Source organism: Takifugu rubripes, chromosome 8, assembly GCF_901000725.2.
Source record: "Takifugu rubripes chromosome 8, fTakRub1.2, whole genome shotgun sequence".
Lineage (NCBI taxonomy): Eukaryota > Metazoa > Chordata > Actinopteri > Tetraodontiformes > Tetraodontidae > Takifugu > Takifugu rubripes.
In genome coordinates this window covers 2,149,393-2,168,919 of record NC_042292.1, presented here as the reverse complement: position 1 = coordinate 2,168,919, position 19,527 = coordinate 2,149,393, and the positions used below count along the sequence as shown (strand labels likewise).

The following is a 19,527-nucleotide window of genomic DNA, read 5'->3' as shown; positions in this document are numbered from 1 at the left end:
GAAAGTGCAACAAAGCCGCAAATGTTGTTTAGCGATGTTATTTTGGCGTTTTGAACAAAAGCTTTTTCCCTAACTTGCTGGAAATGAAAACACCCCTCTGACGCCATTTCTCCCCATTTCTGATTGGCCAGAAATTTACCCAAAAACGAGCATCAACACACCAACACTTGAAAATATGCAAATCACAACAACTAGAACCACAGTTAATTCTGTGTTACAAAGACTGTAAAGGTCACCACTTTCCGACATTCACAACAAGGGTATTAACAGGGAGGAAAAGTGTATCAAATGAAAACAAAACAAAACCAAAAAAGAGAAAAAAAAAAAATCAGAGTTGGAGAGAATCTGGACACTTTTTTTGTACTGCATGTTTTTTTATTTTTTTTATTTTACAAAATGGTCTTTGATCACGATTTTTAAATTTTTCTATTAATCCAAACCTTGGCATAGATGATGGAATTGTCTCAAATTTGGTTTGCCAATTTCAGAATTGGTGTTTGTGGTTAATTATTATTGGCAATGGAACCCGTTGCGCCAACAGGTCTGTGGATCTGATACCGAGTCCAATGTGACTTTAAAGGTAACCTGTGTAGGACATTTCTCCGTGTGTCATCGTCACGACAACGCAAATAAAAACGACACCTCCGGCACATCTTGACTAGCTCGTTTTTACTCTTTACTCAAGGGGAGGCTACATTTTTCAAAGGAATGGCACCCAGATTGGCCTGAACTATCCATCATAACACGATATTAAACACTTGGAGCCGAATCCCAGTGGTGGAACAGGGAGGTCGTATTCCTAAAAGCCCGGATCGCTGACTGGGGCCTGACAGAAGTGTCAGCATCTATGATGTGCCATTCAGGATGGTCCGACATGGAAACGATGTCATCTGTATTCGCGATCCGGTCGTTACGGTGACACAGCGAAAGAAACAGCTACACGATGCAATTTTTAACATTAAAAAGCTCACACTACCCCAGAAAAATAGAAATTTTCACTCATACCAATGACATTCAACATTCAAGTGCCAGTGTTTCTGTTTACTGTCTTTTGGTCAAGTCACTTTGTAAAATATCAACTTTCGTATGAAGCTTATAAAAATAAATATTTCCTACAAAGGCTTGATAAATTACACAAATCAGCAGTCAAAAGTATATTCAAGAACTGTGTGCAAATGGCTTTGTTTTTACAGTTGCTGTGAACTACAACTCCACCTGGTCCCAAAAAAAGGTTTCCTGTCAGAACAACGTCCACACTCAAACACACACTCACCCGTAGAAAGAAACCTCTTTTTTTGACACCTGGCTGTGCTACACTCTCGTACCTCTCAGAGGTTTTGATCTGAATGTCTTTTTTTTTTCTCTGTTAAACTGAGGGCTTTAAAGTTTTCCTACATCACAGGCCTGCGGGCCGCAGCAAAGGAAGCATAGCACCATGAATTGTTCCTTTAACTGACACGCTCCCGGCGACCTCTGGGCCGCCGCGGCTATGCTTGTTCCTATTTGGAGTAAAGCTCGTCTTCCTGCTCCACCGGGGCTGGGCATCAGCTGTGAATTTAAGGCATCAAAAGGTTTTGAAAATGTTCAAAAGGTAAAGTGCTAGACTTCTAAATGAGGCCTTCTTCCAGAGGAAAAAAAAGGGCACGGGTGACTTTCCCTCCTGTCAAACTTGGCGCTACATTGGTGGTTTCCAGGTGAGCACGGAGCTCACGTGGCCTATATTGGCGCATTGCGGGTTCAGGCACCACCGAGCTGATGGTGGCCACTGTAATGAGTACAAATCAAATGTTTCGCGTTTACTGGCCTACATTCCCATACATGCAGCCCCGCCGCTGTGCCGCCGAACGTGGAGAAGTTATTCACAAACACAAATGGCACAAAATGTTTCAGGAGCAGGAATTTAACAACAGCCAACCACACAGCCGCTCCTAAACCCACGCGATTCCTCTTTAATCTGCAGTTTTGGGAGAATCCTTTTTTTGCCAAACACACCCCAGCCCTGACTGACTCGATTTAAAGGTGGCGAGCACGCCATTGACAGTGCTCGTGCACATTATTCACACATCATGTCAAGCTCAGGAGTGGAAGCTCAACTGGTACCCAAATGTTCTACTGTGGATTTTTCCAAGGGCTTTCGAGTAGCCACCATCACTCCGTCTTGTTTCATAGCATGATGATAATAAAAGGAGCTATGATGACACATCTGGAGCACAGAATTAAAGCCAAAGGCCAAACAAAGTTAATTTTGCTTCCCAGGTGACGAATGTAACCGCTCTCCTTAGAACTGACAGATTAAATGTGCACGTTGCTTTACGCAACTACACTTGTCACTGTTGAACAAAGAATGTAGCTGTTAGCTGTGCTGCTACATGCAATGACTATTGAGTAACGTAGCTGCAATCACCAAAGTAAGTGAACGCCAAGCATGTCAGCAAGACATGCAAGTTTGTGTTTCAATGACCTACAATGTGGAATTTGGGCATAGTTATAAAACACCAAAATATTGCATATGTTCTACAATCGTCATCCCACTTGAAATGCTGTGACCTCTGCAACAGTTTTAGTGAATGGCAGGAGGCCGGGCTCACTGAAGAGGAAATTCATGGTGGCATCAAGCAGGAAATCTGAGAGCTAAATGCTCAGAACCCCCTCAATGTTGCAAGAAAGTGTCAGTGAAATAAATCATAATGCTGAGCGTGGCTAAAAAACAAAAAAAAAACACAACCTCATTTGTATTTCTCAAATGAGCGCACCCACGACAGCTGGTCCACACAGTTTAGGCCTGTAAAGGTCGTCTGAATGGTGATCTGCTGATTGTCATATTCTCCGTTGTCAATCAGCTCTTGATGAGCAGTAGCTTCCTGTGGGCCGTCCAAACTGTAAAATCTAACTAGTTTTAAAAGTGAAGGTGCACTTGAATTCTTTTAAACCAATGATCACGTTCATGTTTCTCGACTGGATGAGTTAACATGATCATATAGTAGCAGGGGGAGTTGAAATGACGGGACTGGATTGGGCTGTGGTTCTGCTCCTCCTCAGTATCGGTTACAAAAACCCAAATCATGTGGCTTCAAGTAAACTGATTAATAACTGCCAAATACCCAAACAACAACAACAACAACAACATCCTGCTATTAGATAAAAATCCTGCATCCTTGATGCTGTAACAACTGTCCATAATACGATGCCCTACAAGCCTTTGCACAACCCATAGAAAAACAAACAAACAAACAATAAAATAATTCAACTTTTAGGTGATCTTACTCACCACTTTTTTTTTTTTAATTTTCTCTTCTAGCTCTGATATAATTCCTTGACCAAAAAACAACAACATTCACATTTATTTTCAAAGGAATTTCCCACTAAATGCTTCATTTTTGTGTAAACACGTTGATTACAACAATAAGTCTGATAACTGCCACCAACTTACTGTTACACTTAGAATGAACACAATCATTCAAAGGTATGGTGGAGACACCTTTTCGAAGATGTTGAAATAAACCCAAGATTTTCTCCTTCCTTCATTTATCTGAATAGAAATTAAGACTACGGTGAATGATCTTTCCCAACAGGTGGCAGCAGAGGATTTTTTCCTGTGGAGAGATTCTGCTGTTGGCACCCTCCACATGCTCAGTGGAGGTATTTTCCATTCTGGGATGAGAGGTGCAGGTCAAACTGCCAATTTTGGTCTGGTTTCACAGCAGGGCCGAGTGAATCTGACCAGGGATCCATGAGATCAACAACTATGTGTGTGTGTGCATGTGTGTGACACCGTTAGCTCGTTTCACTCATATGCATCTTCCTCAGCTGGGTTAGGACTTAGGACTAAATGCTCTCTTGGAGGCTAAACTTGAAAATAGGAGTAGACTGTATCTGGGTATAGAAGAAAAACAGCCCAATTAATGTGAAATAGCTGAGAACAAATGCATAAGTGCTGCCAGTACAGACTTCTAACAGGATAGAAATCAAGCCAAACTGACTAGAGCCCATCAGCACATGGAGCTGGCAACCTGGACTGAACTTAAACAACCAAGTCCGTTACACCACGTGTTCTGTTGGAAGCCGTTTTAGAAATACTCCAAAAGAATGATGCGCATGTCAAAATTCAATGAACTTCAAATACACCGTGTTACAAGTGGGCTTGAAAAAGAAAAGTCTGCTGCCTTAAGAAGGAATACATTTGAGAACTTATGGAAATGTGGACTTGGTCACAACAGTGTAGAGGTAGAGAAAACAACACCGATACTCGTTGAGTCAACAAGCATCAGAAAAGCTGGGGGAGGGATGAGAAGGGGGAGTTGTTTGTAAAATGCTGAGTATAAAAGATGGTCACAAAATCCCATGGACCTTCCTCAACATGTCTGCTCTACAAGCAGCGGTTTAAGTGACTCTACATCCCCGACAACCTCCGCTATGAAACAAATGCTCTACGTTTATCCCTGACCTCAAAGGATCAAATAGACCCGACAAAGAAACCGGAGTGACTTGTTTTAGAGAAGAAACTTTATGTGACTCTCCAGGATAGAGTGAGCGAAAAAAATTTGGATCTCTTTGTAGTTTTTTTTTCTTTTATTTTGTCATTTGTCCCCTTGAAAGAAGTGGTGGAAGAGTTTCCCAATAACATAGTGGCACTAAGAGTCAGCTGGACAGCCACAGACCTTAGTAAAACAAATTCTCTTCTAATGTGGTCACTAGTGCAACAAGCAACATCGAACTACATTCTTTGGTCAGAACAGTCTGCGGGTTTGTGTTGTCCTGACCAACCGACGGTGACCTTTAACTACACCTCTAACAAACCATACAGGTAGAAATGTACCGACGCAATGCTGCTGTCACAAGCAAGTTCAATAAGGAGGCGAATCATAGAAAGGTTAAAGTTCAGTTCTCCCCAAGAAAACTACTATTAAAATCCGCTGTACAAAATACAGAAAGCAAATCTGCAATCTAACATAGTCTGATGGGATTTGTCCGCACATCATTGACTCTGTGGCTGACGACACGTGACCCAACACTTAGTGACAAGATGGCTTTGAGAAACCCAAAGTCTAGCTCAAAGATGAGCTGTGGATGTGACGTGTAGGTCAACAAGAGGCAGAACTTGATTTCCAAAAGGCATAAAACCACAGCTCTCAACCCTTTTTCAGTCCCATTTCAAATGACGGGAAAGAAAACTCCGTGGTTCAGCGGCATATGCTTTTTAGGATCAGCTCATAAGAGGCCTCCTGGTGAATTTAAACTCCAATAGACAGATAAGGAAAAGCTTTGAATTTCCTCATCAGTTTTTGTTAGTTTTGATTTTGCCAAGGTTTGATTTAGGTCAATTCTTGTTTGTCTCCTTTAAACAGAAAAACAAACACATTTAAACCTGAACATGACAGTAAATATACATCTTTTTTCTTGAAGTGACAGCTGGACAATTTTGAAGCCAGTTGTGATTCGCGTGAAGAAAAAATTAGAGGAAAATACAGAGAATTCCAATTTTTTTGTTTTAAAGGCACAGTACAGAAACAAATGATCCTCCATAATGTTGTGATTCAAACAAGAAAATGTTGTTTGTAGTTGCTATAGAAACAGGATCACTGCAAATGGGGATGTGCTGGTGTCCCAGTGACAATTCTCAACACTGTTTCTGTGGCCTCTGCCATGTCATCGAGTGAAGAAGCTTCAGCTAGTTCCTGTCTTTTGATTTATATGCAGACACATTGTTTTGCTCAGGTTTGACATCTCTGCGCAGTATTTTATAAAAGTGTTTGGCCGGTGGTTTACAACATGGCCATGCTTTACAAAGATGACATGTGGTGAAGGTATATAGGAAAGCCTGCAGACAACAACGACATGAAGCTAAAACACAAATCTAAAGTGACAAAGTATGAATTTCTCCACTGGTATTCGCTGTGAATTTGAAGTGCCCATCGAATCCTCGTGGATTAAAGGGACTTTTAGTTTCATTGGTTATTTTTCTCCAAGCAAATTTAGTTCAAAACATAATTACTCAAAAATCAAATTCTGCTAGCTAAATGCTAACAATCCAAGTCCAGAGCTTATTTAGAGAAATAACCAACTGAAAAATCCCTTTAGAACCAACCCTCTTTCAGAAGTTTGTAATTTAGAAAGATAGGGATGTACAGATGAGAGTGAAAATGGAAAGGACCAAACATCTTAGAAGGAAATACAAGTTGTGAGTGAAAAGGAATGAAGGAGCGCTATATAACTGAGTATAAATACTTGAATAACATGCACAAGGACCTTGGGGAAAGGGAGGGAAGGAGAATGAATGACATTAAGGAAAAGGGATGAGTGAGATGTGTGGAGGAACCCTAATTGCCCCACCAGTCAACTTGAGAGTGTGAGTAGTTGCCTCCATAGCCATCACTGGTGTAGAAGTTACCAAAACCACCTGAAAGAAACAGAAAACAAAGAAAGGAAAATGTCCCCATTAAAGATTATATTGTCCAAAAATCTAGCCTTGCATTCTTACTGAACCCAGTGTTAACTTATATTAGCAATACTAAAATAGCATTACATCATGTGAGTCAATTAGCATTATTAAATATACGGTAAACTGCTAGCCAGCTTATTTTCTTGCAGCGTGGTTGGTGAATAAATCAGCAGGTCACTTTTGTAGAGGAGTTTAAACAGCTGACTTATAGTAATAGTAAATGGAAGAAGGTCACATGGTCTGATGAGTCCAGATTTACCCTGTTCCAGAGTGATGGGGGCATCAGGGCAAGAACAAAGGCATGCCCCCACCTGCCTGTGGGGGCAGTGCTCTGATCTGGGGTGGCTGCAGTTGCTCTGGTCCAGGTCCAGTATATATTAAAGGTCCATGATCAGGTTATTCCATCATCGGCTCTTTCTTTCCCTGGTGTCACGGATATTTTCCAAGATGACAATACCAGGATGCATCGGGTTCCGATTGTAAAACGGTGGTTTAGGGAGCCTAAAACATCCTTTTCACATGTGGATTGGCCACCACAAAGTGTAACCCCTTATGGAAATCTCTGAGATGTGATTGAGAAGGCTTTGTGTCCGACCCTTTCATCATCAATACAAGATCTTAGTGAAAAATTATAGCAACACTAGATGGAAATAAATCTTGTGACATTGCAGGAGCTTATTGGTGGTGGCTTTCTTTTGGCCAGGCAGAAAGTGTGTATATAGATATATACTATATACTGTAATTTCCGGACTATAAACCGCTGCTTTTTTCCTACACTTTAAACACTGCGGCTTATTCTACGGTGCGGCTTATTTATGTATTTTTTCTATCGGCCGCTAGGGGCGCTCGAGCAGAAAAGGTAAGAGAGACGGGTGGAATATATGTGTCGAGGAAGATGCAAGTTTAGTGCAACTTCGCGCTTTGTGTATGAATAAAATTAGCATAAACAGACCCTCATCATGGAAAATGCAAGAAGAAATTTTACCGGTATGTTTTTTTAACCAGCCCTGTTAGTGTTACTGCCGTATTGCTGCTGTGTTACTGCCGTATTGCTGCTGTGTTACTGCCACGTCACAGGCACTGTTTAAAAAGAAAAGCAAAGGTTGTGTAGCGTGTTGGGGAGGGTCAGTGTGGGAATTTCCCAGCATGCTTTGTGGCAGTGTGTCTGTGGGTTCAGGTTGGTGTTAACCCTGTTTTTGTTCGTTGTAAATGTTATTTTTTGCAACTTTCAGTGTAAAGTGGAGCTTTAAGCTGGCAGAAGTCTGCGTCTGAGTTCTTCCGTGACCTATGTTTCAATGCGGCTTATAGACAGGTGCGGCTTGTATAAGTACAAAATTGATTTTCTTTCTAAAATTAGATTATGCAGCTTTTAATCAGGTGCGCTCTATAGTCCAGAAATTACAGTATATAAAATGAAAAAAAAAACCCACACAGTGCTGAGTTTTGAACACAAGTAGTTATGCTAAAAACTCTTGAAATATAATTCTGAGGTTCTCACCTCCTCCAAAGCCACGCGCCCCTCCATGTCCTCCCTGGTTGCGACCACGTCCTGCAAAGCCTCCCGCGTTGCCTCCTGCAGCAGTCTGGCGATAATCACGAGCTCCAAAGCCACCAGCAAACCTAGTAGTAAAAACCCCAAAGTTTAAAGAAAACAAAATCTAACAAGTTCATTCTGACTACTCGGGTGGAGAAAGTGTGTGTTTAACCTCTTAGAGCGCCCCCTGGTGCTGCTCTTATGCTGGTGTTCATAGGCCAGGCTCTCGAGCCAAGACGGAATTTCTTGTTTGGCCTCACCAAGGATGTCCAGTAGGTCCTTAGTGATGTTCCCATTTTTATCATTAAAGAAAGATGTTGCCAGTCCTATAATGTAAATAAATCCCAGTAGCACTGATTCTCATTCTTCTGGAATTCTCATTCTTTTGCGACTAATGATATTATTTCAAGTCTTACCCAGATTCCCGACACGTCCTGTACGTCCAATACGGTGGACATACTCCTCTATGTCACTGGGCAGGTCAAAGTTGATAACATGCTTCACGTTGGAGATGTCCAGACCTCGAGCAGCTACCTGAGCATATAAATAAAACAAAAAGGATAACAAAAACTTAAAAGTTGCACTTGCATACAAGGAGGTGTCATAATCATTTAAAAAGGCAGTGATTTTGTGCTCAGATTTTACATGTTACCAGAGCGTATATACTGACCGCTGTGGCCACCAGAATGGGACATTTTCCTGATCTAAATTGACTGAGGGCCTCCTCACGATCTCTCTGGGAGCGGTCACCATGGATACTGGTGCAAGCATACCCCTCTCGATACAGGAAGTCCTCCAAGGCATCAGCACCTTTCTTTGTCTCCACAAAAACCAGAGTCAACGAGTCCTTTCCTGCAGGACAGAAAACGTGCATCTGATGTTCAATAGTACTTTATGTTGACTTTTATATATTTAACAGGATTATGCAAAAACAAATAGAAGTTTTCTTTTTCCCCACCAGTGGCTCTTGAATCAATTTAGTGGCAATTGATTTAGAGGTGATCCAGACCAAGATCTGACTCCAATGTGAAGAACTTTTTTGGCTTATATTATTTATATAAAATATCCAACAGAAATCATCCCACTGTGACTGCCAGGTTTTACTAAATATATTTGTATTTCATGTAGTTTTGCTTTACATATTTTTGAAAATACTGCTCACTATTGCCACTGCAAATAAAGTATTTTATTTAGAATATAAAGAGATGGATCAGTCTAGAGCGCAGTTAAGAAGTTAGGTGCAAAGCGAATATTGTTATCTCAGAAGAATTAAAACAAGATTTGGCAGTAAATGTAATATTGTAATATTATAAACCATGGAGCACAGCAGAGTTGAATTTATATTGGTTCAATCATTCAAGATCCACATCACCATCAAAATCTGACTGATTGCTCCATTTTTGTTCCTTTTGGACCTTCATCCAATTGCAACTGTTTAACTCTGCGTCAGGTAATGAGATATCAAGAGGTTACATGTCTTCTGCAGTATAACTGTCAGTCATTCGTATTTGGTCATAAAAAAAACCCCAAAAACTCTAACATAAGACTTGGTTGTACACAAAATACACATGGTAGAGAATTCACTACTGTGTTCTAACTGGTTCCAATTTAAACAAAACATTTTGCATTATCCTGACAGGAATAGTGAGTATTTATATAAATAAATCATAAACAAGTTTATTAAGAGGTTGTTTGTGTCCCTGTTCTGATGCCTATTAACATGCACCTGACTTGGTTTGAATTGCTCCAATCACATTACCAGATATTAGACATTACTCTATGAGCAGAATAATGCAGCAGGCAGTGTAGAGTGGATTGAAAATATTCACAAGAAAAATAACTAGCAGCTCTGAGTTGTTTAGCAGGCACTGACACCACTGATGGAAAGAGTTTGGTCACACTTGTTCCTCAATGATTACCCACTTTACCACATAACCAGACTCTCTCTATCAAGGCTTTGGGTCTGACATGAGGACAGCAGCAACATACCAAACAGAATGATGCCATAAAAAAATAAAATAAAATACTGTAAGCAGCCATGTATGATGTTCAGAAAGCTTAGCAAACAAATGATCCACCAAACTAAAAGGAACAGAAAATTATCCTGAATGAAAACACAATGTATGTGAAGACATAGACTATTTTAAGCATTCGGGGTCTTACCAGGTTTCTCTATGTTGTCTCCAGTATTGTCCTGAACCTCACTGGGGATGACTTGGGATAAAACCACACCAAACCACCAATATGTAAACTCAGTCACCAGCAGAAATGTATACCACAGAATGTGTTGGCAGGGATGGGAAAATGACAACATGATGAATGCATAATGATTGAGTTTGTACAAGGATGTATTAGGGGGAGCTAAACTATCTAAAAGAGTGGGGGGAAAAAGACTGTGGTAATCCTGCTATTTGACATAACTGCCTTTTGTAACTATAAATAGAATTCTGAATTCAATGCCAGCAGTAACCACCTTTATTTTTCCCTTTCTACCCCATCCTGATGAATGACAGTGAAGCTCTGTGCAGGTATATGATAGTCTGTGTATTTAGTTGCATAATTTTGTATGAATGACTCTTTGTCAAACAACCATTTTCCGTGATCAGGCCCTGCAGGTGTAAAACATCTGAGTGGTGGATATAATTTCGAGTGTTGATAAAGGCGAAGAACATGCAAAACGGGTATAAACAATCTCAAATTTTTCATAAAATGGCAGTATAGATTAATATAGGTTGTGGCTTGCGTCATGTAGATGCAATGTTAGTACACATCTCACCTGTAGCACTGAGCAGGTCCAGCAGAAAAGACCTCTTGTCACTCTCCTCCACCCACACCACCTTCTGAGTAATATTCTCAGAAGTGGAGCCAACTCGGCCCACTGCCAGGAAGATATAGTCCTCCAGGAAGTCCCTGGCCAGGATCTACAAATATTTATACATTTTATGATGTGTGTAGTATAATCTAGTTTAAAGCCTTAAAAACATAGTGCCTTCATTTCTATAGAAATAGCATAAATAATCCAGTATCCAAGATATTTGGACATTGCATAAAGATGATAAAAATTACTTAATGAAAACCACATATAAATGGATGCCACTGTATTGCTCATATGGAGGACAACTAGTTAATGCAGCAAGGAACTATGATCAAATGGCAGAGGTTTTAGTTTTAGGGAGATCTAATTTTATGAAATAAGCACCTGAATCTCTTTAGGAAAGGTAGCACTGAACATCATGGTGTGTCGAATGCCTTTATGTGGCATGGTGTCCTGTTCCACAATACGTCTTATCTGGGGTTCAAAGCCCATATCCAGCATGCGATCAGCTTCATCTAAGACCAGGTAGCTGTGGTGACAGACGCCATTAAATAACATTTAAATCTTACTGTTATCAAATCAAACGCCTGTTCTTGCCATGTCTTACTTGCAGTAGTCCAGCCCGATCTTTCCCCTCTCCATCATGTCTACCAGTCTTCCTGGAGTTGCCACCAGCAGGTGGCAGCCTCTCTCCAGATCTCTGATCTGCTGACCAATGTCTGCTCCACCATAGACAACACAAGGTCGCACTTTGGATCTGTAGGAAAACTAGACAACAGACACGAAGGTTAAACAAGACTGCACTTAGGGACAATATTTTAGCTCTACTGTGTAAACCTACCTTCCTGGCTTCATCGTATATTTGCAGAGCCAGTTCTCTGGTTGGAGCCAGGATCAGAGAAATCGGGAACTGCTTGCGACGGCCGTACTTTCCATTTTCCTAAAATAAAGATACAATGATTGAATTTTGAGTTTCTAGAATGTTGCTAAGACGCTAAATGCACAATTGCCCTTGCAAATGTAGACATCAATGAAGAATGAATCTATTATTTAAATGTTTTCTCTTATTGTGGTCTAGTAAAAAAAAAAAAAATGTCTTTGGTTCTTTTACTTTTTTATAGAGTTATGAATGACATATAATCACACTTTTGGGAAGTATTTTAAAATCTGTAGCTGCCCCTCCCTGGGCTACCACCTTATCGTGGTGGAGGGGTTTGCGTGTCCCAGTGATCCCAGGAGCTCCGTTGTCTGGGGCGTTATATGCCCCTGGTAGAGCCACCCATGGCAAACAGGTCCTAGGTGAGGGATCAGACGAAGCGTAGCCCAGACCTCCTGATGATGAATAACAACATTGGTACCAAGTTTCCCTTGCCCGGATGCGGGTCACCGGGGCCCCCTCCTGGAGCCAGGCCTGGGGGTGGGGCATGTTGGCGAGCGCCTGGTGGCCGGACCTCTGCCCATGGAGTCCGGCCGGGCACAGCTCGAAGAGGCAACATGGGACCCCCTTCCCGTGGGCTCACCACCTGCAGGAGGGGCCAAGGGGGTCGGGTGCATTGTGTTTTGGGTAGCAGCCGGAGGCAGGGACCTTGGCGGTCTGATCCCCGGCTGCATAAACTGGCTCTAGGGACATGGAATGTCACCTCTCTGGTGGGAAAGGAGCCTGAGTTGGTGCGCGAGGTTGAGAAGTTCCGACTAGATATAGTTGGCCTCACCTCGACGCACGGCAAGGGCTCTGGAACCAGTCGAGAGGGGTTGGACTCTCTACCACTCTGGAGTTGCCGATGGTGAGAGGCAACAGGCAGGGGTGGCAATTCTGGTTGCTCCCCATCTCAGTGCCTGTGTATTGGAGTTTACCCCGGTGGATGAGAGGGTAGCCTCCCTTCGCCTTCGGGTGGGGGGACGGATCCTGACTGTTGTTTGTGCCTATGGTCCAAACAGCAGTTCAGCGTATCCACCCTTTTTGGAGTCCTTAGAGGGAGTGCTGGAGAGTGCCCCTTCTGGGGGCTCCCTCGTCCTCCTGGGTGACTTCAATGCTCACGTTGGCAATGACAGTGTGACCTGGAGAGGTGTGATTGGGAAGAACAGCCCCCCTGATCTGAAGATCACGGGTACAAGCGGCTGAAATGAGCTTCCTCTGTAGGGTGGCTGGGCTCTCCCTTAGAGATAGGGTGAGAAGCTCTGCCATCCGGGAGGAGCTCGGAGTAGAGTCGCTGCTCCTCCGCGTTGAGAGGAGCCAGATGGGGTGGCTTGGGCATCTAGTTAGGATGCCCCCTGGACGCCTCCCTGGTGAGGTGTTCAGGGCATGTCCCTCCAGTAGGAGACCCCCGGGGAGACCCAGGACACGTTGGAGAGACTATGTCTCTCGACTGGCCTGGGAACGCCTGGGGATCCCTCCGGATGAGCTGGAGGAGGTAGCTGGGGAGAGGGAAGTCTGGGCTTCTCTCCTTAGGCTGCTGCCCCCGCGACCCGACCCCGGATAAGCGGTAGTGGATGGATGGATGGATAGCTGCCCTAGTAAAATTGTACACAATTTATGTACATTTTAGGAATAAGAAAATAAAAATGATATTATTCTATTTTTGGATTTTTATCCCATTTAAGCTCTATAGTTTAAAAAAAAATAATCCCGAGATAGAATAATATTAGCCTTAATCTTTATTTGTTAACTAGATCTTAAATGATTTTTTCTAAAAATATATAGATTGCTTTGTTTACCTCAATGAGACACAAGTGGTACATTTATTAGTTCAGTAAACATAAAGAGCATGAATTCATTCATCATTTCCATAGATTATTGTTATTTGTCATTTTTCCCCATTCTTGTAAAATGACACAACTTTAAACACAGTTCAATAATCTGGCCCTGTTTAAAACAGCCATTTCTAACCTGTCCAGAGGCCTTGGCTGCATTAAGAGCTTCTCCTGGTCCTTCGGTGTAGATTTGGCTGAGAATTGGCAACAGGAATGCTGCAGTCTTCCCAGAGCCTGAAGATACATAGTCAGCCTGACCCACATGCGAAATTTAACATATTTCCTTACAGTATATAACATTGCTGTGTGACCAATACCTGTCTGTGCACAGGCCATGAGGTCTCGCTTTGACTTGATAATGGGGATGGCATACTTCTGGACAGGAGTCGGTCTTGTGTACCGACTTAAAGCAATGTTTCCCATGATAATCTCACCCAGATCAAGATCTTGGAACTATAGCACACAAAGAAGCACATTAATAGAAGCAGAAGAATGTAATAATGCGGTTTACTTAACAAGAGCAACTTACACTTTCAATGTGGTGAGGGCAGTTGTGTCCTGTGGCCTCAACGGGAATGTCATCATATCTCTCAAAATTAATCCCAGTATTACTGCCAGAAAACAACTCACTACACAGGAGCAGACAATCAGATATATTAAATAGGAATAATGTTCACCATTACTAAAATCATGACTTGAATCTGAAAAATTAAATAAATCTGAGACTGAATAAATCAAAATATTCAAAAAAAGCAGTTTATCAGGTGTTTCCGTGTTCCTCGTTTGGTGTGACCCATCTAATAACTCACTGTTCAAGGCGTTCATTACGAGGTGTTGGTTTGGACCAGTCACCATCATCTCTGGACTCCTCAACCCAGCGGCTGTTTCCTCCGCCGCCGCCAAATCCTCCGTGCTCAAACCTGCGGACACGCCCCCATGTTAAATGATGGGTTCAATGTTCAATGATCAGTGTGCCAATATTAGGAGAAACTTGGTTGTTATCAATAATGGCTGCCATCTCACCTCCCTCTGTTTGCGTTGCCTCTATCATTAAAGAATGCTGATTTTCCCCTGTTGCTCCCAAAGTTATTATAGGCATCCTTAGCAGTGTTCCAGCCTACGGCATCTGACAGGATGACAAAAAGGATAAATTGGCAGACAGCCTAGACCCCTGTCGCTGCTGGACCTGCCAGTTAGGACTTCTCTTGAAAACCAGAGCCTGGCCCATAGAAATGTGAATACTAACATATTTTTTTCAAACATGCCTTTGTATACAACAATTTTGAGATTTAATTAAGCAATGTAAATGTAAATCAAATGCTTACATGAACACAAGTGCAGACTAAACTATCCTGGTCTAAAGAGTCTGGTCTAGCTCCGAAACAGTGGTCTCCGTGAATGCAAATGTAAAAATGATGGCAGTTCCTAAATATTTAATGCAGCATCCTTGTAGAGAGGACAACAGCAGAACAACTAGAGCAGACCATGGAAAGGTGAATGATCTTACTGATGGCTGGTGTAAAACTGGAAGATATAAGAATTTAAGGCTGATGAAAAATGGAATAGTTTTGATTATAGAATCTTTGCTGTCTGTGTAGCTGGGTGTGAGAGCTTTAGACTTAAGCTTTAACCTAAGTCAACATTTTCAGAAATCCCTGAGCCATTTCATTGTCTATGAGCAACCAAGAGTTAAGGATTCACATTTGTGAACACACTTTTGATGTGTAAACCTCTTGATACATCTGCCAATGTACAGTATGTTGTCCTGGGATGGATTCTAACTGGTGGGTTCTTTAAATGTTTATTAGTTCTTAACTTATAAATTAGGTTCTCAGCATGTAACTTAAAGATATACTAACTAATTGAAGCTGTACTTTATGCTCAGTTTGGCATTTTAATGAGTTTAACAATGAGTTTATTTTAATTTCATTATCATACTGTTATGGTATGTATTTGTCTGGACCACTGATATAATCATTAAATATTAAAGGATCTGAATCTGAATCTAAGCTGTAAAACAGTGTGGAAAATATGCCAGGAACCCAACACCAACCTTTCGCTTCATAGCCAGCAAAGGCCATTGGCTGTGCTGGGTTGATGGGGTTAAAGGCTCCACCCCTGTTACCGCGGTAACCTCCTCCAACTCCTCCTCGTCCCCGCTCCATACGAGGTGGCCCACGGTTAAAGGAGTTACCACCGGGCATGCGGTTATCATGGTAGCCATTTACAAAATTGTTGCGTCCTCCATCCCAACCATCTGCACACAAAAAGGTCTCAGTTTAACCGTCCCAAATTTTTTATTTGAATTTGAAAAAATAAAATAAAAAATTGGGCAAAAGAAGGGTTAATCGAATGACTGAGAGCAAAGATTTTTCTCTTTTAGTAGCTAGTGTCAAGTACAGCTAAAATTAATAACAATGAATTGGTTTGTTATTGCAAAGTTGTTAAAATAAATTAACAAAAAAAAAAAATACATTAAATCATTAAGTCAGACAGGGACTTACAGTTTGCTGCAGGTGCAATGGCGTAACCCGCCTGTCGGCCAGCAACAAAGGCATTTCCTGCTGAACACGAAGATAGTGTTTGAAATTCTAGAATTGAAAACACAGAAATTAAAACAAGTCATACATGCATCAATCAAATGACCCATATCTGTTTGACAGTCAGAACATTTTTTTCTAATTGGTACACCAAATTTGAAAACTTTGAGTTACATGATTCTAAGATAACTGGTTTGAGTTGGTGAGAGTGACTACTTGTTGGTGAACAAGGCCTTTATTTAATTTGCTACAACACACCATTTTTGGAAGCATCCTTGTTTCTTAAATGTGGAGGAATGTATCTTCCTGCAAAACAACAGAGTCAGTAAACAATGTACAAAACATTTTACGATCTGATCTGACCTGACATATGATCAAATAAACAGACGACACAAAAACACTACAAAACTCGAAAAAAAAAAAAGCACTCAGTGAGAGCAGATCTTTGCCATGCAGGTCATTTCCCCTTTACTGTGACTTCTATCTGTAGTCTTGATATAGGCAATGGTAAAACAAGGGTTGCTATATGATCAAAGCCGACTGGCGTGGACTTCTCGAAGTTCAAAGTCAGGCTGAGGGAAAATGTTGGTAAGGGACTCTGGATCATTACCAGAACTATCTGCACCGCGGCCCATTATCGTTTCCTGAAAATGGGATTAAATCCCATTCATAATTTATTTTGCTAGCAGGCAAAGAAATGCCAGCTGCTACATAACCTCCATAGCAAAGATAAGCATACAAAGAGAAAGAAAATAGGTAAATTAGGGGATAACTAGTTCTTATTTGTCATGGGTATGTCCAGTGACACTCGCTACCAAGGTTTACTATTTGTGGGGGTGCGGATAATTGTTTAGGGATGTTTGTATGTTGCCAAATGCGAGAACAAGAAGCATTTGGCTGCTTACTGTTGCCTCCACCTTGTCCATCTGCTGCAGTCAAGTCCAGTACAGCCAACTGGAAATGGAGACAGAAAAAGTTACAGATCTTTGCAAAAATAAACCTGCACCATTTCAGTCTGATACTAATTTACTGTAATAGTGATTATATGCTCTTAGACATAGTACATTTGGCTGATTGGTGTGCAATAAATACCACTGGGGATATTTTTTTTTTTTTAATTTTGCATTACTTTCAGACCATTACCACTACTTTAATAATTTATTACTGCAAATTAAAGAATCTATCATTTAAAATAGACACTACGATGGCACTGTTTTGCTGAGGTCCTAGCATGTGTTCATTCTTCATGAATGTGACCCTCATCACCCTGCCATCACCATTCTGATGATGTCATCAAGTTTACGCAGCTGGTTCCAGACGCCTCACACCAGAGGACGACCAACTACTCACACAAATGATTTCATGCCCTCGCATCAAGATTACATGGGAATAAAAAGCTAATCGTAACCTTCGTGTGCACGACAGTTTCATCCATTGTGTTTGGCTAATGAGTGGAAATAATTCGTCTCGTATTTTCCGATCAGAAAAACAATGTATTAATCCCTAGCATCAAATCTGCGTTGTGCATCCGACCTGATTCACTGCACAAATCACAATAATTAATAACATTTAATAATCTTCTGCTGCTGTCCAACTGGCTCACAAGTCAGACACAGCTAGTCTACGTCGCTGGTGACGCAGGAGAATATTTTTCCCGAGCTAGACACAGCCGGGACAAACGTAAAAACTGTGCAATACTGCACCCAATAGGAGAGCAATCTGCTAAAGTATCCAGTTTTACCCTTCTTAGCGCAATTATTTCTATTAATGCATACCTCCATTTTACTACTGTACCAAGCTACCAGACAAGCGTAGGAAGATAATAGTTAAAGGGTGCGTTTAATATTCTCACAGGGGTAGGTCAATTACGTCACTCATGCGCTACAAGGTAAAATCTGTTGTCAAATTTCCTCAATGTTTTTGACGAATTCTTTAATATAGCTCACATAAACAAACAACATTTACCAAAATATAGAAAAAGTGCAGTTATGGCTAGAAGTCAGAGACTACGCCACCTTTCTGGGTCCTAAGAGTGAAACAATGAAGCGCACCCTACACTAGCTCGAGCGCTAGCTCGCTAGCAGTGCCATCGGGTTAGCCGGCAAGCTAACTGCTTATCCCTGCCGCTATAATGCGCTCCAATGCAGGACTCGTTGCATGTTTACCTGCTGTTCCAGACCGTGGACACCTTCGACGGCCACATGACTCATAACTATAGAATATGGAGGGAAAATGTTGTCGCTGGAAAAGGAGCTCTTTGTCTGTCGGTTTTTGTTATTTCTCCTTGCCTCCGTTTTGCCTGCGTTGTCGACAAATGGCAGCTAGCTCCTTAGCTCAATATCTAAACGCCGTTTACAACTATGACACACTTAAACTCCCAAGGGCGATAAACCAACAGGATTTCAGCTAAAATTGTAGTACTTAGGGGTAAACTCAGCTGATGTCGGCTTTCTCTCTAGCTATAGCTGAGGTAAAGGCGTCTTGTATCAGCAGCATAAGAAAATATCCGGCTTCGCCAAAATAAGATAAAAATACTTTTAACATTGTTAATTTGTTAATCTGCCAAATAAATATACGCATACATTAAAGTCAGATTATGTAAACGTATAGGACTTTATTAATTACATACATAAAGCTAAAATGATATTAATTTGTCTATACTGTATTACATTTGTCGTTGATAAAGTTTGTAAAGAACACATTTCCGGTTGGCTGCTATTAACGCAATCTGCCTTTACGGACGAGTCTAACCGTGATATCGCGAGACTTCAGAAAGAACTTGTCCCTATTTTGCCATCTCTAAATAAAAGCGACCTAAAACGTACTAAATTCACGACATTGCATCTTTATAGCGTCTAGTGTCTGTGTATTTCAAAATACAGATGTCGTGATTTGGTAACATTATTATTATATTAGATGGGTAACATTAAGATTCTTGGACATTAATTGTAAACAACAGGCCTTGATGTGAGTTGATGTTGTGCAAAGGTTCTGACAGTGGTGGAAGTAACATTTTCTACTTCGTGTTGTTTGCCCTTGATGACGGGTTCTTTCATTTGTCTTTTGAATGGGAAATAAAAGGAACGAAGCACAACACATTATGTCTCCTTCCCTGGAACCTTCATAACCCAGTCACTTCTGTGAAACAAAAGTGCACTGTACTGGATCAGAGTTCTTATGGTTCAATTGCAATATTTCTGTACAAATCTCATAAATTCAAGTCTTGTCTCTAAATTGCTAGTGGACAGTAATCCTAAAAGCACTTCATAGTATGAACTCACTAATTATTTTCTACTAGAAAGGCCTCAAATTGCCACTTATCATTACTCCACCAGAAAACTACCTGAAAAACACCCTTATAGAATTCTGAGACTTTATGGAGGCTCCTAAGAAAAAAAAGGACATCTTTCAGACCAAAGGTTTATTCGGGGAGGGCATTAGGCAATAT

At 41.3% G+C, this 19,527-nt stretch overlaps 1 protein-coding gene across 12 annotated transcripts; it reads right to left on the bottom strand.

The window, feature by feature from the left end:
• Positions 1–387: 387 nt before the first annotated feature.
• Positions 388–18,582, bottom strand: LOC101078603 (ATP-dependent RNA helicase DDX3X-like). 12 transcript variants are annotated; one of them, XM_011606065.2, is made up of 20 exons: positions 18,245–18,582; positions 16,985–17,033; positions 16,338–16,385; positions 16,044–16,130; positions 15,593–15,796; positions 14,563–14,665; positions 14,349–14,459; positions 14,069–14,168; positions 13,857–13,992; positions 13,676–13,773; positions 11,630–11,728; positions 11,396–11,556; positions 11,173–11,317; positions 10,750–10,894; positions 10,137–10,187; positions 8,644–8,825; positions 8,390–8,507; positions 8,146–8,299; positions 7,938–8,059; positions 388–6,397 (listed from the first exon to the last, which is right to left on the bottom strand). In XM_011606065.2, the coding sequence occupies exons 1-20, from the start codon at positions 18,287–18,289 to the stop codon at positions 6,318–6,320; spliced, it is 2,238 nt and encodes a 745-aa protein (XP_011604367.1). In that variant the 5' UTR covers positions 18,290–18,582; the 3' UTR covers positions 388–6,317. The 12 variants fall into 12 exon arrangements, with proteins under 12 accessions (XP_011604367.1, XP_011604370.1, XP_029696899.1 ...); XM_011606068.2 differs by having other exon boundaries at positions 16,044–16,103; XM_029841039.1 differs by having other exon boundaries at positions 16,044–16,100.
• Positions 18,583–19,527: the final 945 nt, after the last annotated feature.

What these genes read in the sequence shown, in the direction of transcription:
- LOC101078603 (XM_011606065.2), bottom strand. Translation starts at nt 18,289, where the DNA reads ATGAGTCATGTGGCCGTCGAAGGTGTCCACGGTCTGGAACAGCAG. An exon ending in CATTGCACCTGCAGCAAACT is followed by an intron (nt 15,797 to 16,043) that starts GTAAGTCCCTGT and finishes TTTTGTGTGCAG; the next exon opens with ATGGTTGGGATGGAGGACGC. An exon ending in CAGCCAAGGCCTCTGGACAG is followed by an intron (nt 11,729 to 13,675) that starts GTTAGAAATGGC and finishes TCTTTATTTTAG; the next exon opens with GAAAATGGAAAGTACGGCCG.